Source organism: Sciurus carolinensis, chromosome 13, assembly GCF_902686445.1.
Source record: "Sciurus carolinensis chromosome 13, mSciCar1.2, whole genome shotgun sequence".
Lineage (NCBI taxonomy): Eukaryota > Metazoa > Chordata > Mammalia > Rodentia > Sciuridae > Sciurus > Sciurus carolinensis.
This window is the reverse complement of record NC_062225.1, coordinates 7,149,079-7,173,578: the sequence shown is the minus strand read 5'-3', so window position 1 is coordinate 7,173,578 and position 24,500 is coordinate 7,149,079. Positions and strand designations below refer to the sequence as shown.

At 47.2% G+C, this 24,500-nt stretch overlaps 1 protein-coding gene across 5 annotated transcripts in view; it reads left to right on the top strand.

The window, feature by feature from the left end:
* The window catches only part of Cracdl (CRACD like), a 143,925-nt gene extending 133,759 nt beyond the window's left edge, over positions 1–10,166 (top strand). For all 5 annotated transcript variants that reach the window (XM_047523403.1, XM_047523404.1, XM_047523401.1 and 2 more), the window contains exons 8-10: positions 6,594–6,766; positions 7,701–7,845; positions 9,332–10,166. In XM_047523403.1, the coding sequence (XP_047379359.1) occupies positions 6,594–6,766; positions 7,701–7,845; positions 9,332–9,474 (461 nt within the window). In that variant the 3' untranslated portion in view covers positions 9,475–10,166. The remainder of the gene's footprint in view (positions 1–6,593; positions 6,767–7,700; positions 7,846–9,331) is intronic.
* The last annotated feature ends 14,334 nt before the right edge of the window (positions 10,167–24,500 follow it).

Below are 24,500 nucleotides of genomic sequence, written 5' to 3'. Positions count from 1 at the left end.
ACACGGGTCAGGGAGGGTGGGTTTCTGAATCTTGGGGAAGCAGAAGAAGCCCCTGTCTGTGCCTCCTGACCTGGGAGGAGAACAGGATAGGCACAGTTTGGCCCTGGCGGCCTTGACATGGAGACAGTGATTGTCCTCCCCGAGAGCTCCATTTGGCCATAAGGCTATACAGTGAGTTTGTGTAGAGGAGCAAATTCCCTGTCCTTGCTGGTCCGTGGAGTCTTATTTAGGGTTAGAAATGGAAGCAGGAGGAGGGAGATAACTGGGTGAGGGGCAGGGACCCCAGGGTGCATTGAGACCCAGAGGAAGTGAAGGATCTGTTGACGGGGCAGAGGGGGCGTCCCTCAGTGTCTGTCAGCACCTTGACTCATTGCAGGGTAGAGCAGCTCTGGGCTGCAGGTCACCTCTGTGTGTGTGGACAGCAGCTGGAGTCCAAGCTCTTTGTGAGTCCTGATTGCCTCAGAGTCGGTTTTCATTGTTCATTGGTATTCACTTTTTATTGAAAGATGATGGACTTAGAGGGAGGTGCACAGATCACACACCAGCAGCTGAAGGGATTTCAAGGTGGGGTTCCTGAGAGCCTCTGTTCACTCTGTCGTACATCCCATGGTTATCAATGTGTTTCAGTTCCAAGATGCCTGATTTAAGATGTGCTGTTGACCATTGACATTGAACTTGGGGCACATTGCAGCTTGCTTGCCCTTAGGAACTCTAAACAGCACTATACTTGGGGCCACCTCCTAGAGTGCCAACCCATCAGCAGCATCTCCCGTGGAAAGACCAATCCAAGAGAGGAGTGCTGGGGAGAAAGAAAGGCTTCATTCAGTGCCAAGGAGTGGAGAAGTGGGGAGCCTGTGCCCACAGGTCAGCCTCTCAACCAAGGGGTAGAGGGGTCCAGACACAGGATAGGAATATGAGGCAGAGGAGAGCTCATGTCTCTTCTGGGAATGGGCAGAGATCTTCCAGCCACTTGGCCGCCATATTTTTTCACTGCTTTTGTGGTCCCATGTTTCTGGTCATGGAAACTAGTAGGTGTCTTTAGCTTTGAGCATGGGAAGCAATTAAGCAAGTCTAGGTCAAGTTAACCCTATGTCATTGTTTTGGACTAAACATTTCTCAGATGGTCACCATGTCTACGTGTAGTGCTGAGGAGAACCTGACCCAAAGGTTAAAGGAGCAAAGGAGACACACGCGACGTGAAGACAGGGATACCAAGCGTTCCCATCCCATTTCAGTCACCCATGGGACATCTGCAGGACTGTGTGGAAGTCAGGGTTTTCAGCAGAAGCCGTCTTCAGGTCCCTGAAGAGCATCCTCTGCCACCCTCATCATCATGACTCACCTGTCAGAGACGTTATCTACAGCAGCGCTAGGGGGAGACCGAAAATGAGCTGCCTAGTTGTGTGTGGCCTCCAAAATTGGTGATTTTTAAAATCAACTAAGAGCAAATGAAGCCAGAAGTTTTATTTAAGTGTTTCCTCGGTAACAATTCCCCACCCCCCTTGTCCTTTTCATTCTTTGGTGTTTGGGATTTCGGGTCTATTAGAGGTCGTTCTGGAGGCCATCTTGGAACCCACAGATTTGAGCTGATCTAGCCACAAAAGGCTCCTTATCCATAATAATTTTGTTCTTGGGGCCAAACAGAATTAGAGGTTGAGCAATAATTCAGGCAAAGTTTAGTCAGGCTGTATGGCAGTTAAAAAAGCCCCCCAAATGTGCCTTTTAGACCACAAAGAGGACACTGATGTGCAATATAGGGCTAAAACAATAAGGCAGAGCAAAGTCCTGTTCAGTCACAATGGGGCAGGGGCACATCAGATAAGCCACCCAGCACGTGTCTGCCAGGGACCACGACAGCACTGTGAGTGTGGACCGGAGGTTCCAAACTCACTTTAGCAAGTACTTGAATTATCAAGTAGGGACCCGGAGAACAATGAGGAATGTCTGTGGAACAAGAAAAGGAAGGAGTGACGCTAAGTTTAGTTGGGAGGTGGAACTGGTGGGGCACAGCCCCAGCTCACGCCATCGGGAGCGGGAGCCTGCCCTGTGAAAACTCCTGCTCCCTCCCCACGTGCTCGCGGGTTGGAGAGAGAGCCTTGGGCAAGACCGCCAGCCTGGCCCAGGCATAGAACGGATGAAGAGCCACTGCAGACTTTGCCACTGTGCACTGACCAGGAGCTGTCCATGCCAGGACAGATGATAGGTCAATAAATGCTTTTAAAACTAAAAAACCAGAGGAAGTTCTTCAAGGAAACCTGAAATGTGGGGGAGGCCAGGGTGTCCCCAGGCCCCACGTCTGCTCCAGGGGTCCTCTCAGAGTCTGTCTGTACCTCCCATTCCCACCACGTCAGCAGGCCTGTGACTGAGGACCAAGAGGGCAGATGAGAACAGGACCGGACTCTGCCTCTTGAAGCACCGAGACTTGGTCCACCACTCTGGCTCCATCCACTTATGAGAAACGATGATGATGTCTTTGCTTTAGACTGGAAGTCCTAATGGGTAAACTCGGGCCTCTTCCACAGACAGCTGTTAAAGACCCGGGAGTGAGCTGGGAACTGTGCATTTTAAGACGGCAGCCTAGCAGAGGAAGGTTAGAGAGTTTTCACACAGCAACCTTGAGTCGTTGCCCTATGGGGAACATTTTTCTCCCTTCTTTATACTCTTTCCTACTTTCTTAATCTCTACAATGTGCATGTGTACTTTTATAAGCGAGAAAGAAATTTCATGAAAGGAAAAGGATCCTTTAAAATTGCTGCTTCACAGAGGACAGCATGTATCAAGAGTTCCAGAGGCGTAGGAATCTGGCCATCCTGCTGTGTGACCCTAGGGCACAGCACCTGCTTGTCTTCTCAGCCAAAGGGCAAGGAACCACAGGGGTTTGTATCCCGGGCTCCTAGACTCTCACTCAGAGGACAGTCGATGGCAGCTGCCGGCTTCCAGACTCAGCTGTGTTCCAGGTATCAGGGGGCGTGGTCCAGAGCTCCACCCGGCCCCCGCTGGGCACTGTAGAAGGCTTTCTGAATGAAATCAGACCTTACGGCTGGACCAAGGGGGGCACAGCCATCACCATTCAGTGAGTCAATATGAAGTGATGAAATGTACCCATCCCAGGTAGAGTGGTTGAACATCCTTGGAAATGGTTTGACACTGAGGATTTGGGGAATGGTTCATTTTAGGTCTTCATGAACGCAGATAGCTTTGTCATGATGTGGGTCTGGGTCGTGATGCTGGGTCTGGAAACTGTGGTTATCTTCCCCAGGGTATTCAGAGTCTTGTGAGGAGTGACATGGGTCTGGCTCCTGGGGATATGGGTCAAAGCCAGACTACATCTTGAGCAGTGTGTTGCTGCATCAGAGCCTTCCAGCACAGAAGAACAGATGGCCGCCCTAGAGATGGCTCTCCAGGGCACACTGGTGTGTGGGCGGGGGCAGGGCATGGCGCAGACTCCTCCATGACATGGCGGGAAGCCTTCAGACCCTGCTGGCACTCACTTGCTGCCTGGCCCACGCTGGTCACAGTGAACGCAGAGATGACCAAGACGAGGCACCTCCCTTCGTGAGGTTTACAGGCAGACAGCATCCCCAGCACCAAGATGCAGCCTGCTGGAACCGTTGTGGATGACGTCCTCAGGGATTGGCGGGCCAGCCTGGCTGCCAGACACGGCAGGAAGCTGGGGTACATCCAGGTGCCTCCCCTAACCCCCGTGGATTCTTGTCAGCGCAGGGGACAAGGGCTCCTAAGTCTTACTCTCTCAGGTCTGGAGTAAGATTCGATCAAAGTCCACATCTTTCCTCTGTTGTAAAAATAATAATGCTGGGGGGGGGGGAGTAATAAGAGCAGAGGTTGTGGGGGCAGCTGAGGCGCTTGAGCGGACCCAGGTGCCCACTCTTTCTGGGATGGCCTCCTGGAATCTTCACAGCCAGGCCGGAGGTCTAGATTCTGCTATTTTCCTTGCTCTACACTGAAACTGAGTCTCTGAGGGATTCTTGAATTTGCCTAAGAGTGCGTTGCTAACCTGAGGCTTTAAACGCAGTCCTCTAGGCCCCAGGACAGGTCATTAGCTGCTTGGTTGCCCTGGCCCCAGGGAGGGGACATTCCTCATTAACAGCCACTGAGCCCAAGCCCGAGGACGGACTCACTTAGAAATGAGTGCTTATGTATTATACTCTTTAAAAAAATCCTCAAGGTGGGGGCGAGTGTCCAAGAGAGGGGAGGAATTTGGAGAAAGCAAACTGACCAACTGATCTATTTTTAATTTTTTTCATACATATATATAGGCTAATAATGTCTGTCTCAACCAACGCTCTTTTGACACATCTTATCCTAAATAACAACAGAAAAGCCATTTTCCTCTTTTCAAAAGTTGTTTTCCTATGAAGTTACACTGCCTGGGGTGAGCCTCCAGGCTGTGCAGCTTTCTGCACCTACAGCTCTGGCCTACCAGAAGTGTCCACCTGGGTCCTAAGGCCCACCTGATCCCTGCCTTCCCTCCCAGGCAGCTGTGAGCAAGGACCCTGTCTCTTGCAGAGCCTCAGCAGAGGGGATCACACAGATCCAGACAGGAAATTGCTGACCCCTGGTCTGAGAAACCCTGGGCTGTGGGTTGCCAACCAGGCACCCTTGACAGCTTAGGCGCCTTTTCACTTGGGGAGAAGTTGAGATGTCAGAGGACTTTCGCCAAATCCCCAGGAGATTAAGGCTGTCTGTGTATTGAGGCAGGAAAAGGTAAACAAAGGAATGTTTTCAACTGATTTTATCAGAACTCATGCCATGTCTACATTATGCTGGGATTAAGGACATTTCGAGCGTGGTTAATCTCAGAAGCGACCTTGACCTTGAACGTTCAGGCTTCTTAGCTGTGGCGTGGTAAGGTCTTGGGCCCCTAAAGCCTGCCTTATGCTGCACAGTGGCTGTGTCTTCATTCCCTTCTGCAGCGCTCCCAGGGTGGACAGTACAGCTCTGACCCCAGCTCCTGCCCCTAGCTGGGTGCCAGGTGCAGGGGACTAGAGGTGCGGGCCAGAGGGACCACCTAGATCTGCCGTGAGGCTCGGCATTGTGCAAATGTCTACCCCATCCGCCTCCTCACTGCTCACCTTGTGCGGTGGCTTCTCTCTATCCCTCTTGGTGTGCTGCTTCCCTCTACCCCTGAGCCTGGCCCTGGACAGACCCCACAAAAGGGCCCCTCTGACCTATTTGCCTTCCTGGGAAAGAAGAAAATATGGGATGCAGGGAAAGGCTCGCCCTCGGAGGGGAAGGCAGGAAGCAAAAAGGAAAGACAGTTGGTGAAAGATCGTGGACAGGTGCTTGGTTTCACCACCATTGTGGGTCAACTCATCACACACTGGCACTTCCTCCTGTGGGTGTGCACATGACTGTAGACACGTGAGTACACAGACACGTGCACACAGACAGTGTATCTGTAAACACTACTGCCCACAGGCAAACCATGCAGCAGGCAGTCCTTCCATGCTTGGAATGGAGTTCTGTGAGCAACTGTCAATATAAGAAAAGAAAAAACATCACCTCTGGCCAAGTTCAACTGAGTTGCATTGTTTACAAAACTGCAGTTCCCAGTTGTTGACTGAGGTCATAAATTCAAACCCAGAGTGAAATCCCCATTGCCTACAGGCTGATGTGGTGTGGCAGGTACCCCTGTCCAGCATGACACAGACCCTGGGAAGCAGAGAGGAGGCAAAGGGTACCTTGGGTCAGAACGTGAAGAAATGACAGGATGGAAACAGAAAGGAGCCTTTTAAGAAAAAGAGTAAAAATCTGGAAAGGCAGAGGCATCAAGGAGTCTCTGGAACTCTGGTTGAGAACAAGAGATGAGAAATACAGTGTTAAATATGCAGCCACCCTGCACCTTCTGCATGTGAAGCAGTTACTGGGTTCTCTGGACAAGGCATAAAATATGAAATGACATTACATTGGTGGTGTTTTCCTCCAAAGAAGGTTACATTCACAGTTGTTAAGACAGGAAGAGCCAGGCACGGTGGTGCATGCCTGTAATCCCAGCAGCTTGGGAGACTGAGGCAGGAGGATCTTGAGTTCAAAGCCAGCCTCAGCAACTCAGTGAGACCCTATCTCTAAATAAAGTATTTAAAAGGGGCTGGGGATGGGGCTCAGTGGTTAAGTGCCCTTGGGTTCAATCCCTGGTACCAAAAAAAAAAAAAAAAAAAAAAGAGGACATAGTGTGTCTGCAGAAGCCAAGCAAATCAGGAATCAGGGAGTGCATGCTGGTCTCAAATGATAGCATCCTATTGAAAAAAACTGCATCTATTTTTGTGTGCATTTTTATCTCCTTCTAGGAAGGATTCCCTAGGAGGAAGTTAGCTTTAAAGTCCACATTGACCTTAGATGGGCAGTTGTAGTTAATTTTTTATGGAGCACACTAGAGGAACATAATCCCTTTGATGCCTCTTTAGAAAGAAAACAAAGTCCCCCTAAAGAAAAGTGCCAGTCTCACCCATGTGCTCCCAGACCTCCCGCCTCTGGCCTCTGCCACCTGAGCCAATGTCATGTGGCGGGAGAAGCCGAAGGTGAATCTGCAGAGGGAGGCGGGTGTCCTGTTAACCTTGTGCTTTTCCTCACAGAAAAGAGTCTGCCAGCAGGTCCCGACGGGCAGCCCACGCCACCCTGGATCACCATGGCCCGGCAGAAGCGGAGAGGGGCCCCAGACCAGCCCCCCAACCAGGAAGACAAGCCTGGGGTGCAGATCCTGAAATCAGAAACAGGAAAGCAGGCCAGAGCACCTGACCGAGCCCAGGTGCTGAGAGCAAACACCTTCTATCTCTGTGGGTGGGTGGGAGCGGCTGGGGCTGGGAGCTCCACAAGGGACCACACATCCCACGTGGACATCACAGAGACAGGCTGTCACCTGTGATGATTGCCAGCGTGTCGCTGAAGGTCAGCGAGGCAAGACCAACGACATGCCAGGTTGTAGCCTCCGTGGCGGAGCAGTCTGCCGCTCTGCTCTTGGGCTGGGCTGTTGGGCATGCAGAGACGCCCGGGACTCGCCTAGGCGGAGGAGGCGGCCCTCTGCTCCCTGCCTCCTTGGCAACGCAGCTCAGCATCTGGAGAAATGGAAGGAGGTTAACATAACTCCTCACTTAGGCACACAGCGGCAGCGGCAGCGGCAGCATCTCTGGTTCAGTTCTGGGAGCAGCGATGACGCGCCTGGGCGGGCCACCCACGGGGTCGCCTCGCCCCTCCCCTGGGGCTGCAGGCCTGGAGCCTGGGGCACTCCTCCTGGAGCCTCCCCCGGGTCCACAGCCTGTCGAGGCCATGTGAGGATGGAACTGGGCCTGCAGGAGGACCTCCTTCCCTTCCTTCTGACCCAAGCTCAGCTGTGCCAGGACCTGCGTGCAGGCTGAGGGAATTTACAAAAGAAACTAGCCCGTCTGGAGCACGTGGGATCTTACCAGGTGTTCTGAAGGTCACAGCTCCTTTCAAACCCAATTCATTTCGACTTTGGCATGGAATCCCTGCCATGCAACATCCAGGGCTGAGTTGGTCTCGTGGGGACAGGCTGGGGTCAGGCTGGGCACTGGTGGGAGCTCCAGCATTCTGATGTTGGACAGTGGGGAGTTGTCACACCGCACCTCTGGAGAGACGCCTTGCGGCTCACTCCCTTGGGTTGTGTCTGTCCCTCTCTGAATCTATGTGACTGGACAATGTGTGCCTTTCTTGTGTCGCCCTAGGAGCCCATGAAGCAAGCTGACTTTGTCCGCAGCAAGTCCTTCCTGATGACCCCTGCTAAGCCCACTGTGACCCAGAGGCAGGGGTCGAAGCTCAGTCTTAAGGAGGGTCTGCAAAGAGGAATCTCGCTGTCCCACCAGAACTTAGGTATGAGATTAGAACAAGTTACTAAGCACAGAATCATTGTCCTGGAAGGCTCCCAAGGTTTTGGTCTGCCCTGTCAAATTTCTTGCCACATGAGGTTTTAATGCAGCTTACACTGAGATGTGACATACACTCCATGAGGCATGCCTGTCTCCAGGGTGCAAATCAGTGAGGATGTCTTTATAATGAGAGTCTGTCCTAAGAGTTGGGCCACCCCCACAGAAATCCAGGAATCTCCCATGAACACTTGGAGACACTCTCACTCCCGTCCCCAGGGATAGCACAATCACTGGTGCTATTTTTTTTTATTACCTATTTATTTTTTTTACAGACTGCATTTTGATTCCTTGTACACAAATGGGGTACATCACTTTGTTTCTGTGGTTGTGCACGATGTAGATTCATACCATTCATGTAATCATACACGTACATAGGGTAACGATGTCTGTCTCATTCCACCATCTTTCATACCCACCTCCCTCTTATTTCCCTCTACATAATCTAAAGTTCCTCCATTCTTCTCTCACCTCCCACCCCCGCAGCCCCATTATATATCATCATCCACTTATCAGGGAAAACATTAGTTTTGGGGGATTGGCTTATTTCACTTAGCATGATTTTCTCCAATTCCATCCATTTATCTGCAGATGCCATAATATTATTCTTTATGGCTGAGTAATATTCCATAGATTTGCCTTTGGGGAACATTTCTTATAAAATAGAAGCATGAAAGATGTGCCCCTTCACATCTAGCTTCTTCCACAGAGCACAGTACTTTTGAGTTTCATCTTATATCAATCTGTATTCTTTTTTTTTTCATGGTGCTGGAGGTCAAACCCAGGGCCTTGTGCTTTCAAAAACAAGGTGTACCACTGAGCTACACCCCAGCCCCCGTATTTCGTAAATTTTATTTCTTTGTGGTAAAAGTCATACAACAAGAGCCAGGCACAGGGTCACACGCCTGTAATCCCAGCGGTTCAGGAGGCTGAGGCAGGAGGATCTTGAGTTCAGAGCCAGTGTCAGCAATTTAGCAAGGCTCTGAGCAACTCGGGGAGACCCTGTCTCTAAATAAAATACAATAAAGGGCTGGGGATGTGGCTTAGTGGTTGAATGCCCTGAGTTCAGTCCCCAGTACAAAAAAGGGAAAAAAAAGTCATACAAGACATTTACCTTCCTAACTGTCCTGAGGGGGCAGCTCAGGAGCGTGTGGAGCTGGTCACGTGTGCAGCCTCCTCCATCTTTCCTACAGCCTCCCTCTAAATGTTTTTCTGGCTTCACTGTGTTGGCAGGACTGTTGACTTGTTTCTAAGCCTTTTTATCACATCAATTACATGTTCTATGCCCAAGTCTTCCTTACATGTTTACATATTAATGAATTTCATATCCAGGAACACAGTTAAGACCTTGGCATATGTTTAAGGAAATGCAAGAGGCTTAAGCGAAAACCTCCGTCCCCTCTCGGGTTTCTGTTTATTTGTCTTCTTTCCAGCGGCTCAGTCTGCCGTGATGACGGAGAAGGAGTTGCATCAGCTGAAGAGAGCCAGTTATGCCAGTGCAGATCAGCCCTCCTGGATGGAACTTGCCAGAAAGAAATCGCAAGCTTGGAGCGACATGCCCCAAATCATAAAATAGATCAGTAGCCTGCCGATGACGAACATCCACTACCTTGACGGGCCACTTAGCTTAAAACTGCCGATAAATTGTGGCCAGCAGACTGTGAAACTTAAGACTGATTTTATCAGCAAGGTGTGACCATCTTGGGGAAGTGGAAGAAGCCAGGCAAAACAAAGTGGACACACACACACACACAGCCATACTCCGGGGCCAGAGGGGCCCCCAACAAGAACAGCATTGAAGAAGTCCAGGAACCAGTTCCTGCGCCCAGAGCTATGAATGTGAGCCTTGTAGAACTCCCTTAGTAAAGAGGCCTCACACGCAGCAGAAGTCAGAAATGAAGTGTGGGCACCTTAACGGACGCCCTGCAAGCCCAGGGCAGAAGCCATCCCGGAGCTGGTGTCTCCGCTCCCACTGAGATCAGCCATGTCTCTGGCCACGGTCTCGCCCGGGGACCCTGTCTTCTCCTTTTGTGTTCACCACCAGGCATGACATTTATGGTAAAACAGGGACGCGATTTCCAAGAGCAGCTATGAAACAGTCTGATTTTGTGAAGACAGCCCCTCTGAGAAGGAGAGAAAGGGACACAGCAGAGGTCACCAATTCACAGACTGTTTCCAAAAAGTGAATTTTTAAATTTTTCCACGAGGCATCTGTGTCCTTAACCATTGCACAACTCATTGCCTGTTTAATAAAAGGTTTCAAACATGCCCCTGTTGTGTATGTGACTGTTATTTCTTCTCACAGGGAACATCCTCCAACCCTGAGTTACACGCGATCTAAGGAGTTTCCCTTTGTGCAATTCTCATTTAGCACCCCGATTGGGTTGGTTTGGGAATTTGTTATTTTTTTGAGGTTTTGTTTTTTTTTTTTTTCCCCAACAAAAATTTTGGTTTTCATTTTTAGAAGCCGGAAGATGCTATAAGCGTTTATCTCTTCTCATCATATGGTACGCCATAGTAAAAATGCAAAATTTCTTTAGAAGTTATCATTTATTAGCATCTGATTCCTCTAACTGGCACATTTCTACTACAGACTAGGTTATCAGTACATTAGCTATTAGGAACCACAAATGTACAATGTGGAAGAGCCAGTCAGATTCTCAGAATTATATCTTGGTTATGTGATACCTCTTTTCTTTTGTGGGGAGCGGTACAGAATGTCACTGTGTTGTGTAGGCTGGCCTCAAACTCCTGGCTCAAGTGAACTTTCTGCCTCAGTCTCCCAAGTAGCTAGGACTACAGGCAAACACCATGGTGCCTGACTATTTTTTAAAACAGTTCCAAAAGTTCCTTTGACTAGCCAGTCTCCTTGGGAATTTATACCCCTACAATCAGAATCAGTAAGATGCCATGATATATTGTCATTTGATTTTGTGTATCCAAAGGGCTGCTACTTTTATTGTAGTCTCTGTTATCACCTCAATTACATGTTCTATGCCTAAGTCTTCTTTACATGTTAACATATTAATGAATATCATTATTTTTCTAGCGGTTAGTACTACATGACTTCACTGAGTCTAACTTCAGTGGAAAAGTCCTGGGACAGTTTTTTCCCCAAACAGATTGATTTACTAATTGTGTTCTCTTAGAGAACAGCAATACTGAGTCCCCTGGTGAATAGGCTCTACACCAGAGCTCCATCCAGCTAGCTTGGCTCCAAACGCTTCACAGGAATATTTTTAACAGGCGAAAAAAAAAAAAAAAAAAAAATAGGCCAGTTACCCAAAACCATCATTTCTCCCATTAGCAGAACATTTCAGGTAAATCATTTTGAGGCAATAGATTTCACCGTAAGATCAAAAGTATTTGGTTCCGTTTTGGTCAAACAGATGTTTTGCCCTCTGTGTGTTCCAGGATGTGGTTTAACTTTTCAGGTGCCTGGTGAGTTAGGAGGCCGCAGGTTTTTAGGACAGTAGGAGAATCTACTGGGGTTAGTCGGTAGCAGTCACCCCCTGATTGGAGGTTGAGATCCTTCTGCCATAACAAGAGGAGCTAAGCAGAAGTCAAATCTTTGGGGATGATTGGAAGTCGGGAGAGGCATCAGAGATGGAAAAAACCTACAAGAAATTACCAGCCTTGGTTTCCTAAGAAGAAAGATGAGCCAAACACTGCTCTCAGTGCTTCATGGGTCCTATTCAGAATCCTTTGGGGGTCAACACTCACCTCCAGTTTGCAGATGAGGAAACCAAGGCATGTTGAGGTTAAGGTCATGGTCCAAGTTCCCACAGCAGGCACCCCCTGGAGAGTGAGGCCGGGCTCCACGCTTCTCAACACTGCCCTCAAGGGACATCCCCATCTTTGAAGAGCACTTGGTGTGAAGGCAAATCTGTGTCCCCAGAGACAGCATAGACAGGGGAGCACTGACCTGGACCTCGGGGGTTCCTCTGCCCAGGGCACAAGTGTGGACCTCATGCTGGCTGCCTGGTTGGTCTCCTCCACCCTCATCCTTCATCTCCTTAGAAGAGCTGAGGAAAGTGGAGGGGTTTTCATTTCGTGGCTTTTAATCACGAGTACCTTCCTGGACTATGCGGTGCTTTCTTCCATTCATCCCTCCACTCATTCAGTTAGTAGAGGCGATGAGCGGATGAGTGACGGGTTACTCCTGTGGCACGCCCGTGGTATCTGGCGGGGGACACAATGAATAAACATAAAGTACAGAAGAATCAACCAAAAGCAGAAATAAGTAGAATAATGAGCCTAAAACACAGGTACTTGTTAGTGACAGAAAGCCTCGAAACTGGGTGGTCAGGAAAGGGTTTGCAGAGGAAGTGACCTGATTATAACAACGATGGCGGCTTCCTGGCATGGTGGCTGTGGAAAGAAGCGGATGGATTCAAAACCCTTTTTTTTTTTTTTTTTTTTTAATATTCCTAGTTGCAGATGGACACAATACCTTTATTTTGTTCATTTAGTTTTATGTGGTGCTGGGAAAGCAACCCAGTGTCCCCACATGTGCTAGGCAAAGGCTCTACCTCTGAGCCACAACCCCAGCCCCTCAAAACACATTTTAAAGGCAGTATATCTGGGCGTGGTGGCACACACCTGTAATCCCAGGAGCTTGGGAGGCTGAGGCAGGAGGATCACAAATTCAAGGCCATCCTCAGCAACTGAGCAAGGTCCTAAGCACCTTAGTGAGACCCTGTCTCAAAATTAAAAATAAAAAAGGGCTGAGGATGTGGCTCAGTGGCTAAAGTGCCCCGGATTCAATACCTGGCTAGATTAGGTGTAGCATGAGGAGAGGGTGAAAGTAGAAACAGTATGTAGATTTTGGCCACAGCTCCTGGGTGAGTGGGGGTATGTCTTACTGAAATAGGGGAAGAGGGTGAAATCCACAGAAAGGAGTTCACCTTAAATTTGAGATTCCTGTTAAGTGTCTAAATGGAAATACCAAGCAGACAGATCCAGTTATAAAACTGGGTATCATCGTGATTTAGGTGGGCTAGAAATTCAGGGTCTGGAGAGGAAGAAGAGGGGGCCGGGGCTGCTCCTCAGCTGCTCCAAACACAGGTGGCCTGGAGAGAGGGTCCACAGGAAGGGACTAGGAAGCAAGAGAAAGCCGAGAAGAGCCAGGCAAGGGAAGTTGTGGGGGAAGGGAGCAGTCAGCCCTGTAGGTTGGGGTTTGCTGAGACGAGATCAGGTCGAGAACAAGTAGGGCCGTGGACTCTCTGCAACCTGAAATCGTGACTGTGGCAAAAGCCCCTGGGGCAGAGTACAGGGAAATAGGCAGAAGCTGCAAATCAGCTGAAACTGTCTTTCAAGAAATTTTATGTGACAAAGGAGAATGAAGGGAAGGGAGAGGGATGGGAATGGGAAAGACAGGGGATCGGACAGAACTTTCCTGTGTTCACGTATGAACACACGACCAGTGAAGCTCCACGTCACGTTCAACCACAAGAATGGGAAGCTATACTCTATGTGTGCATGATACGTCTCTACTGTCATGTATATCTAAAAAGAACAAATAAAAAAAAATTTTTAAAGGATGTTGCAATAAAAAAAAAAGAAATTTTATGTGAATGAGAACAGGCAGGATGTGAGTCACCGTGGGGCTCTGTGGCCCACAGTTTTGTTTATGTGTTTGTTAGAAGAAACAACATGCTGTGGACCACAGCCTGGCTTTAGATGTAGAGGGGAAGAAATTCATGGGAGAGAAGAGAAATTGTCCGAGGCCGGTCTTTGGAAGCACACTCACCTTCCAGAGACTTGGGTCAGGGTGAAACCCCCTCACTGCAGACTGCTCCCGTCACTCCTGGAATCAGCCCCGCGTTTTGATCCAGCTGACGAAGAGGGCCACTGTGACAACAGCCTGGCCACATACTTCCCGTGCCTGTCCACTGGGTGTAAGTGTAGCGCTGGGTTTTCCTACCAGGGCGAATGGTAAAGGGTGTGCTGAGCTCTGGCAGCCCGTGACACACTTCCTGGGTATGTGTCTGTCCCCCAGGGCTCCCCTTTCACCTGGAAGAGCTACGTGAAGTGAGCTACGTGGATGGCAGCAGATCCTATGCTTGGGAAGATCCAAAGTCTCCCCGCTCAATGCCTGGGCCTTCCTTACCCACAGCCCCCGCTGCACCTGAGAGTTGTGTGTTCTTGACTATGACTCTCTTTCCCCAGAGTATGGCCTTTCCACAGTCAGCAGAATCCGGTGCACACGTAGCGTCACAAGGAAGAGACCCCTCCCAAGGGACACGGCTCTCTCTCCAGCTGGCTAGTCTGTCTCAAGCACACCAGGCCTGCCCTGGGCTCTCACATTCACAAGCGCTCCAGGGGGGCCTAAGAGAATGTCTTTGGAACAAAGACTCGCCTCGCTGAGGGAATGTGGGATGAAGAAAGTTGTCTCCACCTCATTCTTCACCTGTCTTTTGATGGATGCTTAAAACCACCAGCAGCAGGAGTTGTGGCTGCCAGCATATGCCTGTGACTCCTTTGTCCACGGTTGTCACAGCTCTCAAACATGCATTTCACAGGACCTCATGTCAGCAGCCCTGAAGATCAGCTCCCTCCCTGCTCCAGCCAGGAGCCTCTCCCTGGGACCTGGGGCCATTGTCTCTAGCTTGGGCCAGGCCTGAGGAGAGTCAAGGTTTCCCTATAGGCACTGCCGCACTGCACTGCCCGAGGATGCCTGTCCACTGTAGGAGAGAAGTCACGAGAAGAAGCAAGCCCGAGGCACAGAGGAGACTTGTTGAGCATCTGCACTCCCCAAGAGGCCTCCAGGTGGTGGTTTTAAAAGATGTCCACAAATTTCAAAGGTGGAGCCTAATCCCTCTCCCTTGGGTATTCCTTCCTTACCCACAGGGTATACGCTATAAGCCCCCAGTGGATGCCTGAAACCACAGACAGAATTCTGTCCTAGGTATACTAAGTTTTCTCCTATGCACACATACCTGTGGCAAGCGTTTACTTTTTCGTGTGAAGGAAGCACGTTATGGCTTTTCTTTGGCCTCTCCAAGTCGGAAGCCTCACAATTCTTGCACTTTGGGTTAGTATTAAGCTAAATAAAGGCTATGTGAACACAAGCACTGTGATACCATAGTAGCAGAGCCGATAACTGAGATAGTTGCTAGGTGACTAGTAGGAGGGTATCATATACCTTGTGGATATGCTGGACAACAGGGTGATTCACATACCGGCAGGTCAGAGAAAGATGATGAGAGATTGCATCATGCTATTCAGAACAGCATGTGATTTAAAGCCTATGAATTGTTTATTTCTGGAATTTTCCATTCAATATTTCCAGAAATATTTTAGTGACTGCAGGTGACTAAAGTCATGGAGCTAGGAACCATGGGTAGTGGGGGACTACTATATAAAGTGTCACAGAAGTGACGATGTGTGGGGCTGGTGGTGTGGCTCAGTGGTAGAGCACTTGCCTGAGACACGGGGTTCCATACTCAGCACCACATAAAAATGAATAAGTAAAATAAAGGTATTGTGATGATCTACTACTAAAAAAATATTAAAAAAAAAAAAAAAGAAGTGAGAATGTGTGACATCCGAAGAGAGATGATGCTTGATCAGCCTGCTTTCACCGCATCCTTAGGGATTGTTTGCTCTGAGGGAAGTCAGTCCCCATATCTGGAGGACACTCAAGGAGGATGGAGACACCCATGCGACTCCTTCACGTGACTGGCATGTGCTGGTGACTGAGGCCCCCTGGCACCGGTTCACCAGTCCTGTGGATGAAATGCCTTGGAATTGGCTTCTCCAACCCAGGAAGCCATATGGGTTGCCATCCAGCTGCCATATTGATTGCAGCCTATTCCCAAATCCTGGCCCAATGAAACTGTGAGGTCATAAATGCTTTTTAGTATCTTAAGTCATTAAATTTTGAGGGAATTTGTCACAGGGCAACTAATGCAGTGGAGTTGTTTTTCTGGGCCCCAAGGTGAAAAAATGCCTACTTGTTTTTTCAAGTTGACATTTTAGTTGAGGTTAACCACCCAACCATAGCACAGTTTGAGAGAATTTTATTTAACACTTCCCGAACTGCAGTCTGTCTTGGGCTGGGTGGCAGAGATGGCTAGAAGCATACACGGAAGACCTGAGATCCCCTTGTGTCACGTGGAGTTGTTCCTGGGAGTGGGCACCCAGTGTGGGCCAGCTCCAGCCCCTCCCTCCCACTCAGCACATACTCCTACCTGTACGTGACGCCTAGCGAGTTACGGCTACTGGAAGTGCTTGTGCCCCATTCACAATCCCTCTTTCTAGAGAGGGTCCAGGGGAGGACAACCAGGATGGCAGATGGAGAAGTCTCCCGGGGGGAGATGTCAGAGAAGGGCGGGAGCTGACTGGCTCAGAGACACCAAGGGGAAGCAGGAGAAGTGTCTTTTTATTAGATGTTTGAAGGAGGAAGAAAGAAGTCATTTTCTCCGTGTAAATCCACAGGGATTGTTTTAGTCAGCTTTGCATCGCTATGACTAAAATACCTGACAAGAACAGTGTAGAGGAGGAAAAGTTTATTTTAGCTCACAGTTTCAGAGGTTTAGACCACAGTGGGCATAACTCTGGGCCCAAGATGAGGCAGAACAGCATGGTGGAAGGCATGGTGGGAAAGCAGCTCAGGACATGACAAAAGGGAAGTAGAGAGACAGCTCTGCTCCCCAGGCCCAAAATAGAACCCCCAAAGGTGTACCTCCAGTGACCTACTTCCTCTAGCCACACCCTGCCTGCCTACGACCAGCACCCTGTGAATCCACCAATTCAGCACCAATTAGGTCACACCTCTCATAAACTGATGATTTCACCTCTGAAAATTGTTGCCTTTTCTCGCACATGAGATATGGGGGAACACCTCATATCTAAACCACAACAGGAATCAAACCAGAATCATAAATAAAGGTGCAAGGAAGAAATGTTTCAACAGGTGGATCCGTCCAGTGTGGAACAGGCAGCCCTGTCACAAGTGCGCTCCCTCAGACCCAAGGGGAACGAGCTGAGGGAGGATGGCCGTCCCTCCAGGATGCTAGAAAGGTCTTTGCCCTCTGAGGAAGCGGGGACTGAATGGCTCGCCAGCCCAGGGCTAACCTGATCTAGAACTCTACAACACGCAGGGTCCTGTGGCCGGGCATTTTCCACACTGCTGTGAAGACTCACGATTACCAAGGGGCACTCACTCAGAAGTTAATCCAAATAGGTTTTTACGTGGGATGCCACGGCCCAGTGTGCTTGGAAAGTTTCCCATGAGCAAACGAAGCCACGCAGAACCAGCCAATCCAAAGAGGGGGCCTCCAGCTTCCTCTCTACAGATGGAAAGAGCAACAGAGAACTACCTCCTGGCCCCTCCCCTGAACCTTCCAGCTGGTTCTTCCCATATGGAAGGAAAGATTTATTTACTCCTGGATAGATGAGAATAATCTCTAGAGAGCAGGCATTTTAGGACCAAATAGCAGAAATAATGCATGCCAAATGCGTGCATTCTGGGTAATGCGCAGCCGTTGGGCATTAGTTGGCATTTGCTTGGTGAGCACGGCCTAGCTTCCTTTCTGCCTTCTCCATTGGGAAATTATCCCCATTAGCATGGAAAGAAAGGAGAGCTGTGTTTGTGATGCCCAGAAGATTCTTTAAAACAGCCATGGCTAGGCTGGTTGTTGGGGTGTGCTTCAGGAACTTGCTTCCTAGTCTCTTCTGAGGGCACTCTGAAGTATTTGTGGGGAGCCTGGAAGCCTGGTGACCTGGGTAGTCTTCCCTTTACTATTACATTTGCAGAAAAATGGAAGTTCCACTTTTAGCCTGCTCTACAGTTAGGAACAAGTTACCCCTGGAAGATTCCCCCTGGGGAGGAGAACTCTGGTATTAAAATTAGGAAAATGCAAATTTGCTACTGAAACAAAGAAAACAAGAAGTAAATCCATAGGTAGAGAGTCCTTTAGACAAAAGAAACCAGATCTTTCAGAAACGGAAGGTTTCATTTAGATTCTCCTTCTTCCCAAGGAAGGGGTGGAGATGAGCAGCCGGTTCTCGGTATTGCTCACCGCTGACACTCGTCTACCATCTCATCTGTGATGACTGGGTCCTCCACCTGGGGGGCTGCCCAGGCGCTCATGAGACCAGAGCAGGAGGCAGAGGTTGGCCACTCATAAGGATGCAGGACCTCAGTCTCAAATTGCCTTGCGTCCCCCACCCCCAGCACTGCCCACCTGTAGTACATGAGGAGTTTATATGCTGCACGTGAGGATAGAGGGCTGCACACCAAATTTGAAGTGGCGGAAGTCAGACACGTCCTGGGTATACCAAGAGCTGGAACATTCCTGAGTCTTAGCACCTCCTGCCTGTGTGGGCTGCCTCCACAGGACACCTCCACCCTGGTCATAGCAGGTATCTAGAACTCTTCTCTATTTTGTAATCTCTTGCCAAGGGGCACTGGGATTCCAGATTGCCAGGATAAATTGTGCCCCCCTTCCCAAATTCATATATTGAAGACCTCTCAGTACCTCAATTTGTGACTGTATTCGAAGACAGAGCCATTAATGAGGTAATTAAGGTATAACAAGGTCATTTAGATGGGCCCTAATGCCTGGTGTCTTAAGAAGAGATGAGGTCACAGATAGAGGGAGAAGTTGGCCATCTCAAACCAAGGAGATAGGCATTGGAGGAAATCAGCATTGACAGTGCTTTGATTTCTAACTTTTAGCCTCCAGAATTAAGAAAAAATAAATTCTGTTGTTTGAGTCACTAGGTCTGTGGTGCTGTGTTATGGCAGCCTGAGCAAATGAATATCTAGTGTGGTCTACATTTAGGATTGAGGTTGCCTCTGAATCTGGACTGGAAAGGTGACCTCTTGAAATTGACCCACTCTCAGCCTCTGATGAGTCACACACAAGCCAGCTCATTTGCTTGAGCAAAAACTTGGATACTCCTGGCAAGTGGTCATTTCTTTAGAAAAAGAGAATAAGTCCCACTTTTTCATTCTCTTCTCTTCCCCTAGTTTGCAATAACTTTGGCTTCTATACCACTCTCTGGTTCTCAGGGCATGGCTTTGGTCCAATCTGCAGAAGGCTCCACTTTCAAGGTACCCACCTGCCCTGCCTGTGCCGTCTTTTTCATTGTGTCCCAGTCAGTAGTGGGTATAGGGGTGAATCTGGTGTAGAGTAGATGCTCAGTTAATATCTATTGAATGGATGAGTGAGCAAGGCACTTATCTACACAAATGACTCCATCTCATAGTCTATAAGGAAACATTATCAATCACACAATCCTCATCCATTCCTACACATCATAGTCCACCCAGTGGTTCTTAATGGGAGTGGAGGAGCAGGAGAAGGGAAAGGAGGTGGTAGGAATAATGTAATGGTCAATATTGAATCATCAACTTGATTGGATTAAGAGATGCTGATGATTAAGAGGCTGATGGGTGTGTCAAGGAGAGTGTGCCTAGGAATGATTGGAATGTGGGATAGTGAACTAAAGTGGAGACCCCCTCTAAGCCTGGGCAGTACTGCCCAATGGGATGGTGATTTGGATGGAATAAAAGTTGGAAGAACAAGGAAACAGCAGCAGATGCAAGATCGGCTTTTCTTGAACGGGCTCTTGATTGCTGCTTCGATCATCTGAGGATATCGGATTCTCGCTTCTTCACTCTTCCAAAGTGGACTCTGCCAATGATTCTCCAGGGAGTTTCCAGAAGCCTGGTCTCAGATTAGGGTAGCACTATTGACCCTTCTTGTTCTGGGGCTTCCACCTCTTGGACTGCGCAGCTGCTGGTTCTTCTAGCTCTTCAGCTGCAGACGACCATTGTGGACTATCCACTTCCGGTCATGTAAGCCAATCTAGTAAATTCCCTTTTTATAATTATACTTCCTGTTGATTCTATTCCTCTAGAGAACCCCAACTAATACAAATAAGAAGCAGAAATACCCAAGGAGGGTCTGGGGTTGTGACTCAGTGGTAGAGTGCTTGCCTAGCACGCGGGAAGCACTGGGTTCAATCCTCAGAACCACATAAAAATAAATAAATAAAATGAAGGCAGGCCATCCATCTACAACTCCAAAAAATTTTTTTAAAAAGAAATGAAAAAAATATCAGAGGAGCTTTTATCAAACTACTCAAGGCTCTTCTTTGACTGTATGTCAGACCAAAAGTATCAGATATTGGAATATTGCCTTTATGTTGGCATTTTATGGCCCAGAATATGGAGCATGATCTTAGTGAAAATTCCACATGTGCCAGAGGAATGGTCTGTAAATGTCAATTAGATCAAGTTTGATATTATTTTTGTATCTTTTATACCTTCACTGGTTTTCTGCCTACCTACTTGTTCTATTGTTGATGAAAGAGGAGAGGAGTGTTGAACGCCCCAACTATAAGTTTAGATTTATCTATTTCTCCTTTCAAATCTGTCCATTTTTATGTTGTCTGCTCTTGTGAGGTGTAAGCACATACAGGATTATTCTGTCTTCTTGGGGAACTGGCCCCTTTGTTACTGTATAGTCTCTATCTTTATGAATCTTTCTTGTGGAGAGCGGTCACAGAGAATGGGAGAGTAGTGACTGAGATTGGGGTTCTCTGATGACCTCATGGCTGTGGTGCACCTGGTGCCTGGGAATGTTTCTATGCAAGGGCACGGGATGCCTAGCTGCTATAACGCCCATGCAAGAGTCCTATCAGCTTCGACCTTGACCTCAGGCACATAAGTCCTAGGGATAGAGGAATTCTCATGCTAGACTACCACAGCGTTTCACCAACTCTGCTTCTCCTGAGCCTGCCAGCTTCACAGTAACTTTAAACAATGGACTTCCTTGAGTGCTACATAAAACTCCTAACATTGCACATTACAACTGTGGAAAACTGTGTAGATGTTTCTAGTTCTGCAACTTTCCTGAGTACAAAGAATAATGCTTGTATAGTCTTTAACCTGATAATGAATATATATAAATAAAGATTGCTGACATAACTCTTTAGATCTGCTTCTCCATCATAGAGCAGCACTCCACCTGATCCCAGCTTTATCTTCAAAATCTGCATGTGTGAGTATTTATTTTTCTAATCCCCCATTGCCCCTTGCCAGAACTGAGAGTTTGGCCATGCAGGTCATGGCACTTTCTTGTTCTGAAGTTTACTTTAAAATTAATATAACTTCTATGGTTTTGCCTTGATGACTGTTTGCATGGTACAGGCTGGGCACCCCTAATCTGACAATCTAAAATCCAAAATGCTCCAAAATCAGTATTATTATTACTATTACTATTATTATTGTTGGTTCTGGGAATTGAACCAGGGGTGCTCTACCACTGAGCTACATCCCCAGCCCTTTTATTTTTTTATTTTGAGACAGGGTCTCACTAAGTTACCCAGGCTGGCCTCGAGTTTGGGATCCTCCTGCCTCAGCCTCCCAAGTAGCTGTAATTACAGGTATGCACCACTGCACCCAGTTATAATATGTTTTAAAGTAATCAGAGTATGTCTTCAAATAATGTTATACTGTTTCACAAGTATTGCAAGTATTTTATAAGAGCACATTCCTCCATCTCTTATACCATGGTTATCCTACATTTCCCTTATTTATAAAAATATCTTCCTTATTATTATATTTGCTTTTAACAGTTACCTTTTAGAGCAAATAAAAATAAAGATAAAATATTTATTGTGCTTCCATTAATTTTATTTCTTATGTTCTGACCTTCATTACATTCCTTCTGGTTAAAGATTTCCCTTTAATATTTGTGGGAGGATTAATGATAGAGTAGATTTGAGAGCAATGAATTTCCTCAATTTTTGTTTGAGAAGGTTTTTATTTCCTACATCTTTCACTTTTGAAAGATACCTTAACTAGGGATAGAATTTTGAATAGCCAGCTTCCTGCCTTTTTTAAAAATATTTTTTAGTTGTCAAGGGACCTTTATTTTATTCATTTATATGTGGTGCTGAGGATCAAACCCAATGCCTCACACGTGTTAGTCAAATGCTGTACCACTGAGCCACAACCCCAGCCCAAGTCTCTTGCCTTTTTAATCCAACATTCTAAAGATGTTAATCCATTGTCTTCTCACCTGCATAGCTTCTGACAGAGATCTATTATAATTCTCACCTTGCTCCTCTGTAGGTAACATATCTATTTTCTCTGACTGTCTTCAGTATTTTCCCTTTGTCTTTGATTTACAGCAGTTTGCATGTGATAGGTCTAGGTGTGTTTTGACACTGGTATTTGTACTATTGATGTCCACAGATATTCCTCAGTCTGTGATTTTGTGTCTGTCACTAATTTTGGAAAAATCTCAACCATTATTGTCTTCAAGTATTTCTTCTGCTTCATTATTTCTTTCTTTTTCTGGAATTCCAGTTATATTTATGTTAGACAGTCTGATATTTCTGATATTATTCTACAACTCTTGAATTTATCTGTATTATTTTACATTTTTTTCCCACTCCTTTCCTTTTCTTCTTTTTATATGCCATATAATTTTGTTCTGGTGGTTGGAACCTGGAAATATTTAATAGAATCATAGATATTAAGGTAAATGTGGTTTTTGCATTTCATTTTGGGTAATTTCAATTCCTATGTTCAAGTCCACTGATTCTTTACTCAACTCTATCAGTTATACTGATGAGTCCATTAAAAGCACTTTTCAAGTCTGCTACTGTGTTTTATATTGTTTCTATTTGGTTCTATCTAATGGTTTCCATTTCTGTATTGGAATTATCTATCTATTCTTGTATGCTGTCTACCTTTTCCTTTATATAATTTAACAAATTAACCACAGTTAATGTCTGATATTTACAATGTTTGTCATATGTGAGTCTGGTTCCAATGATAGTTTCAACTCTTAAGACTGTGCTTTTCTTGCCTTTTTATATGCCATATAATTTTGTTCTGGTGGTTGGAACCTGGAAATATTTAATAGAATCATAGATATTAAGGTAAATGTGGTTTTTTTCCCTAACATTTGGAGGTAAATCTGCCTTTCCTGATCCGGGGCCTTTGGTGTGAGGAGTTGTGTTCATCTAGTCAGAAGATGGGATGATTTCAAGTTTCTTGTCCACAGTTATCTTTAAAATGTTATAGAACTGGGCCCTTCCAAGAAACTGAGGCAATGCAAAGAGCCCCCTCTTCAAACCCCAATTCTTGCGATTGTCAGAAAGATTTCAGACATGTCACTCAGAGTAACAGGCATGAGTCTACTGAAGGGACAGGACAAGGGAAAGGGGACTCTCTCAAGGGACAGAGTGGGTCCTCTCAGAGAGGACAGGGACAATGTGCCCTCTCCTGGACTCCAGTTTTATTGGGGATCCCAGAGAAGTTTCCAGAGAGTCCCACCCAGGTCCACCTCTTGACTTTTGATTGACAGCAGGGTGACATCAGACTTTCGAGTCCCCACTGTTATGGCAACTCTAGGTCACCTTGGCCCATGCTGACCGGTTCTAACTGGATTCTTAACCATACGTTCTTATAGATCTTATGGTTAGGAGGAACTGTCCTTATCTTCCAGAGTTTCAGGATCTGGTCCCAAAAATACTCCTCCTTCAGGGTAACTTGGGTTCCTCTGATCAGCATTATCTTGGGCCTGCATTTCTCCTGCAGGGAACAGGGGGTTTGCTGAGAATGTGACCTAGCCTGTCCACTGAGGCCAGGCGGGGCTGCAGGTTAACTGCTTCTTGGAAAAGAGACCATGTGGGGGGCAGCACAGTGGGCTCATTTTAAAGAATTATTCTCTTAACCTTGGGTTTCCTACCATCCTCATCTGTCTGTTCCCTAACAAAAGAACCTCAAGTTCCTTTCCTTACCTTGTGTTTGTGGTGCGGGCTAATTTACTCGAGGGTATTTCTGAGTATGTACTCTTTATTTGGCTTTAGGTCTTTCCAATGCTCCCCAAACAGAATCTGTTTTCTAGCTCTCCTGGTTGTATCCCACAACTACGTACACTGCATGTTTGCTGGTACTGGGGAGGAAGGGGATAGACAGGGCCCTCTCCAGTGTTCTGATTAAGCCTCAAACACGCAAACACCATGAATCCGGCTCTTAGAGGGGCGACCTTCAAAAATATTCCTGATCCTCCAGAGGTAGAGCTCTTTGTTAGTCCTTCTCTTTCCCCATCTGCGGCAGTTTTTGTCCCCCTTCGTGAAGGTTCCATCCCATAGGGAAGAGAGAGAGTGTGGCTCTGGCCAATTGTGGTACTGGTGCTGTTCCCTAACCCAGCCATACCATGGGAAAGCTTTCTCAGGATTCGTTTCCAGTTCATGACCGAGTACCTGTTGCAATTCCTAGGGGAAAATTCTGCAAGAGAGGACGTCGTACTGTCTCATGAGTCATACCCAGCATTTAGCAACTGGTCAAATTTTTCTTATTGAATCTTTCTTATTACCCTATATGGTGTTCAGTAGCCATTGTCTACATAAGCTGATTCTTAGGTCCTGTCTTACTCTGCAACCCCAGTTCTCTGATGACTGCAAAACTGGTCATTCATTTATAGTTTGTCCTACTTTTTTTTTTTTTTAATTATAAGGATGAGAGCAACTCTCTTTCAAGCCCTCTGCTTCTCAGAGCTGAAAGGGGAAGTCTGCATTAGCATTTAAATTAGCTCAATGGCCCTAAGTAAAAAAAATAAATACATA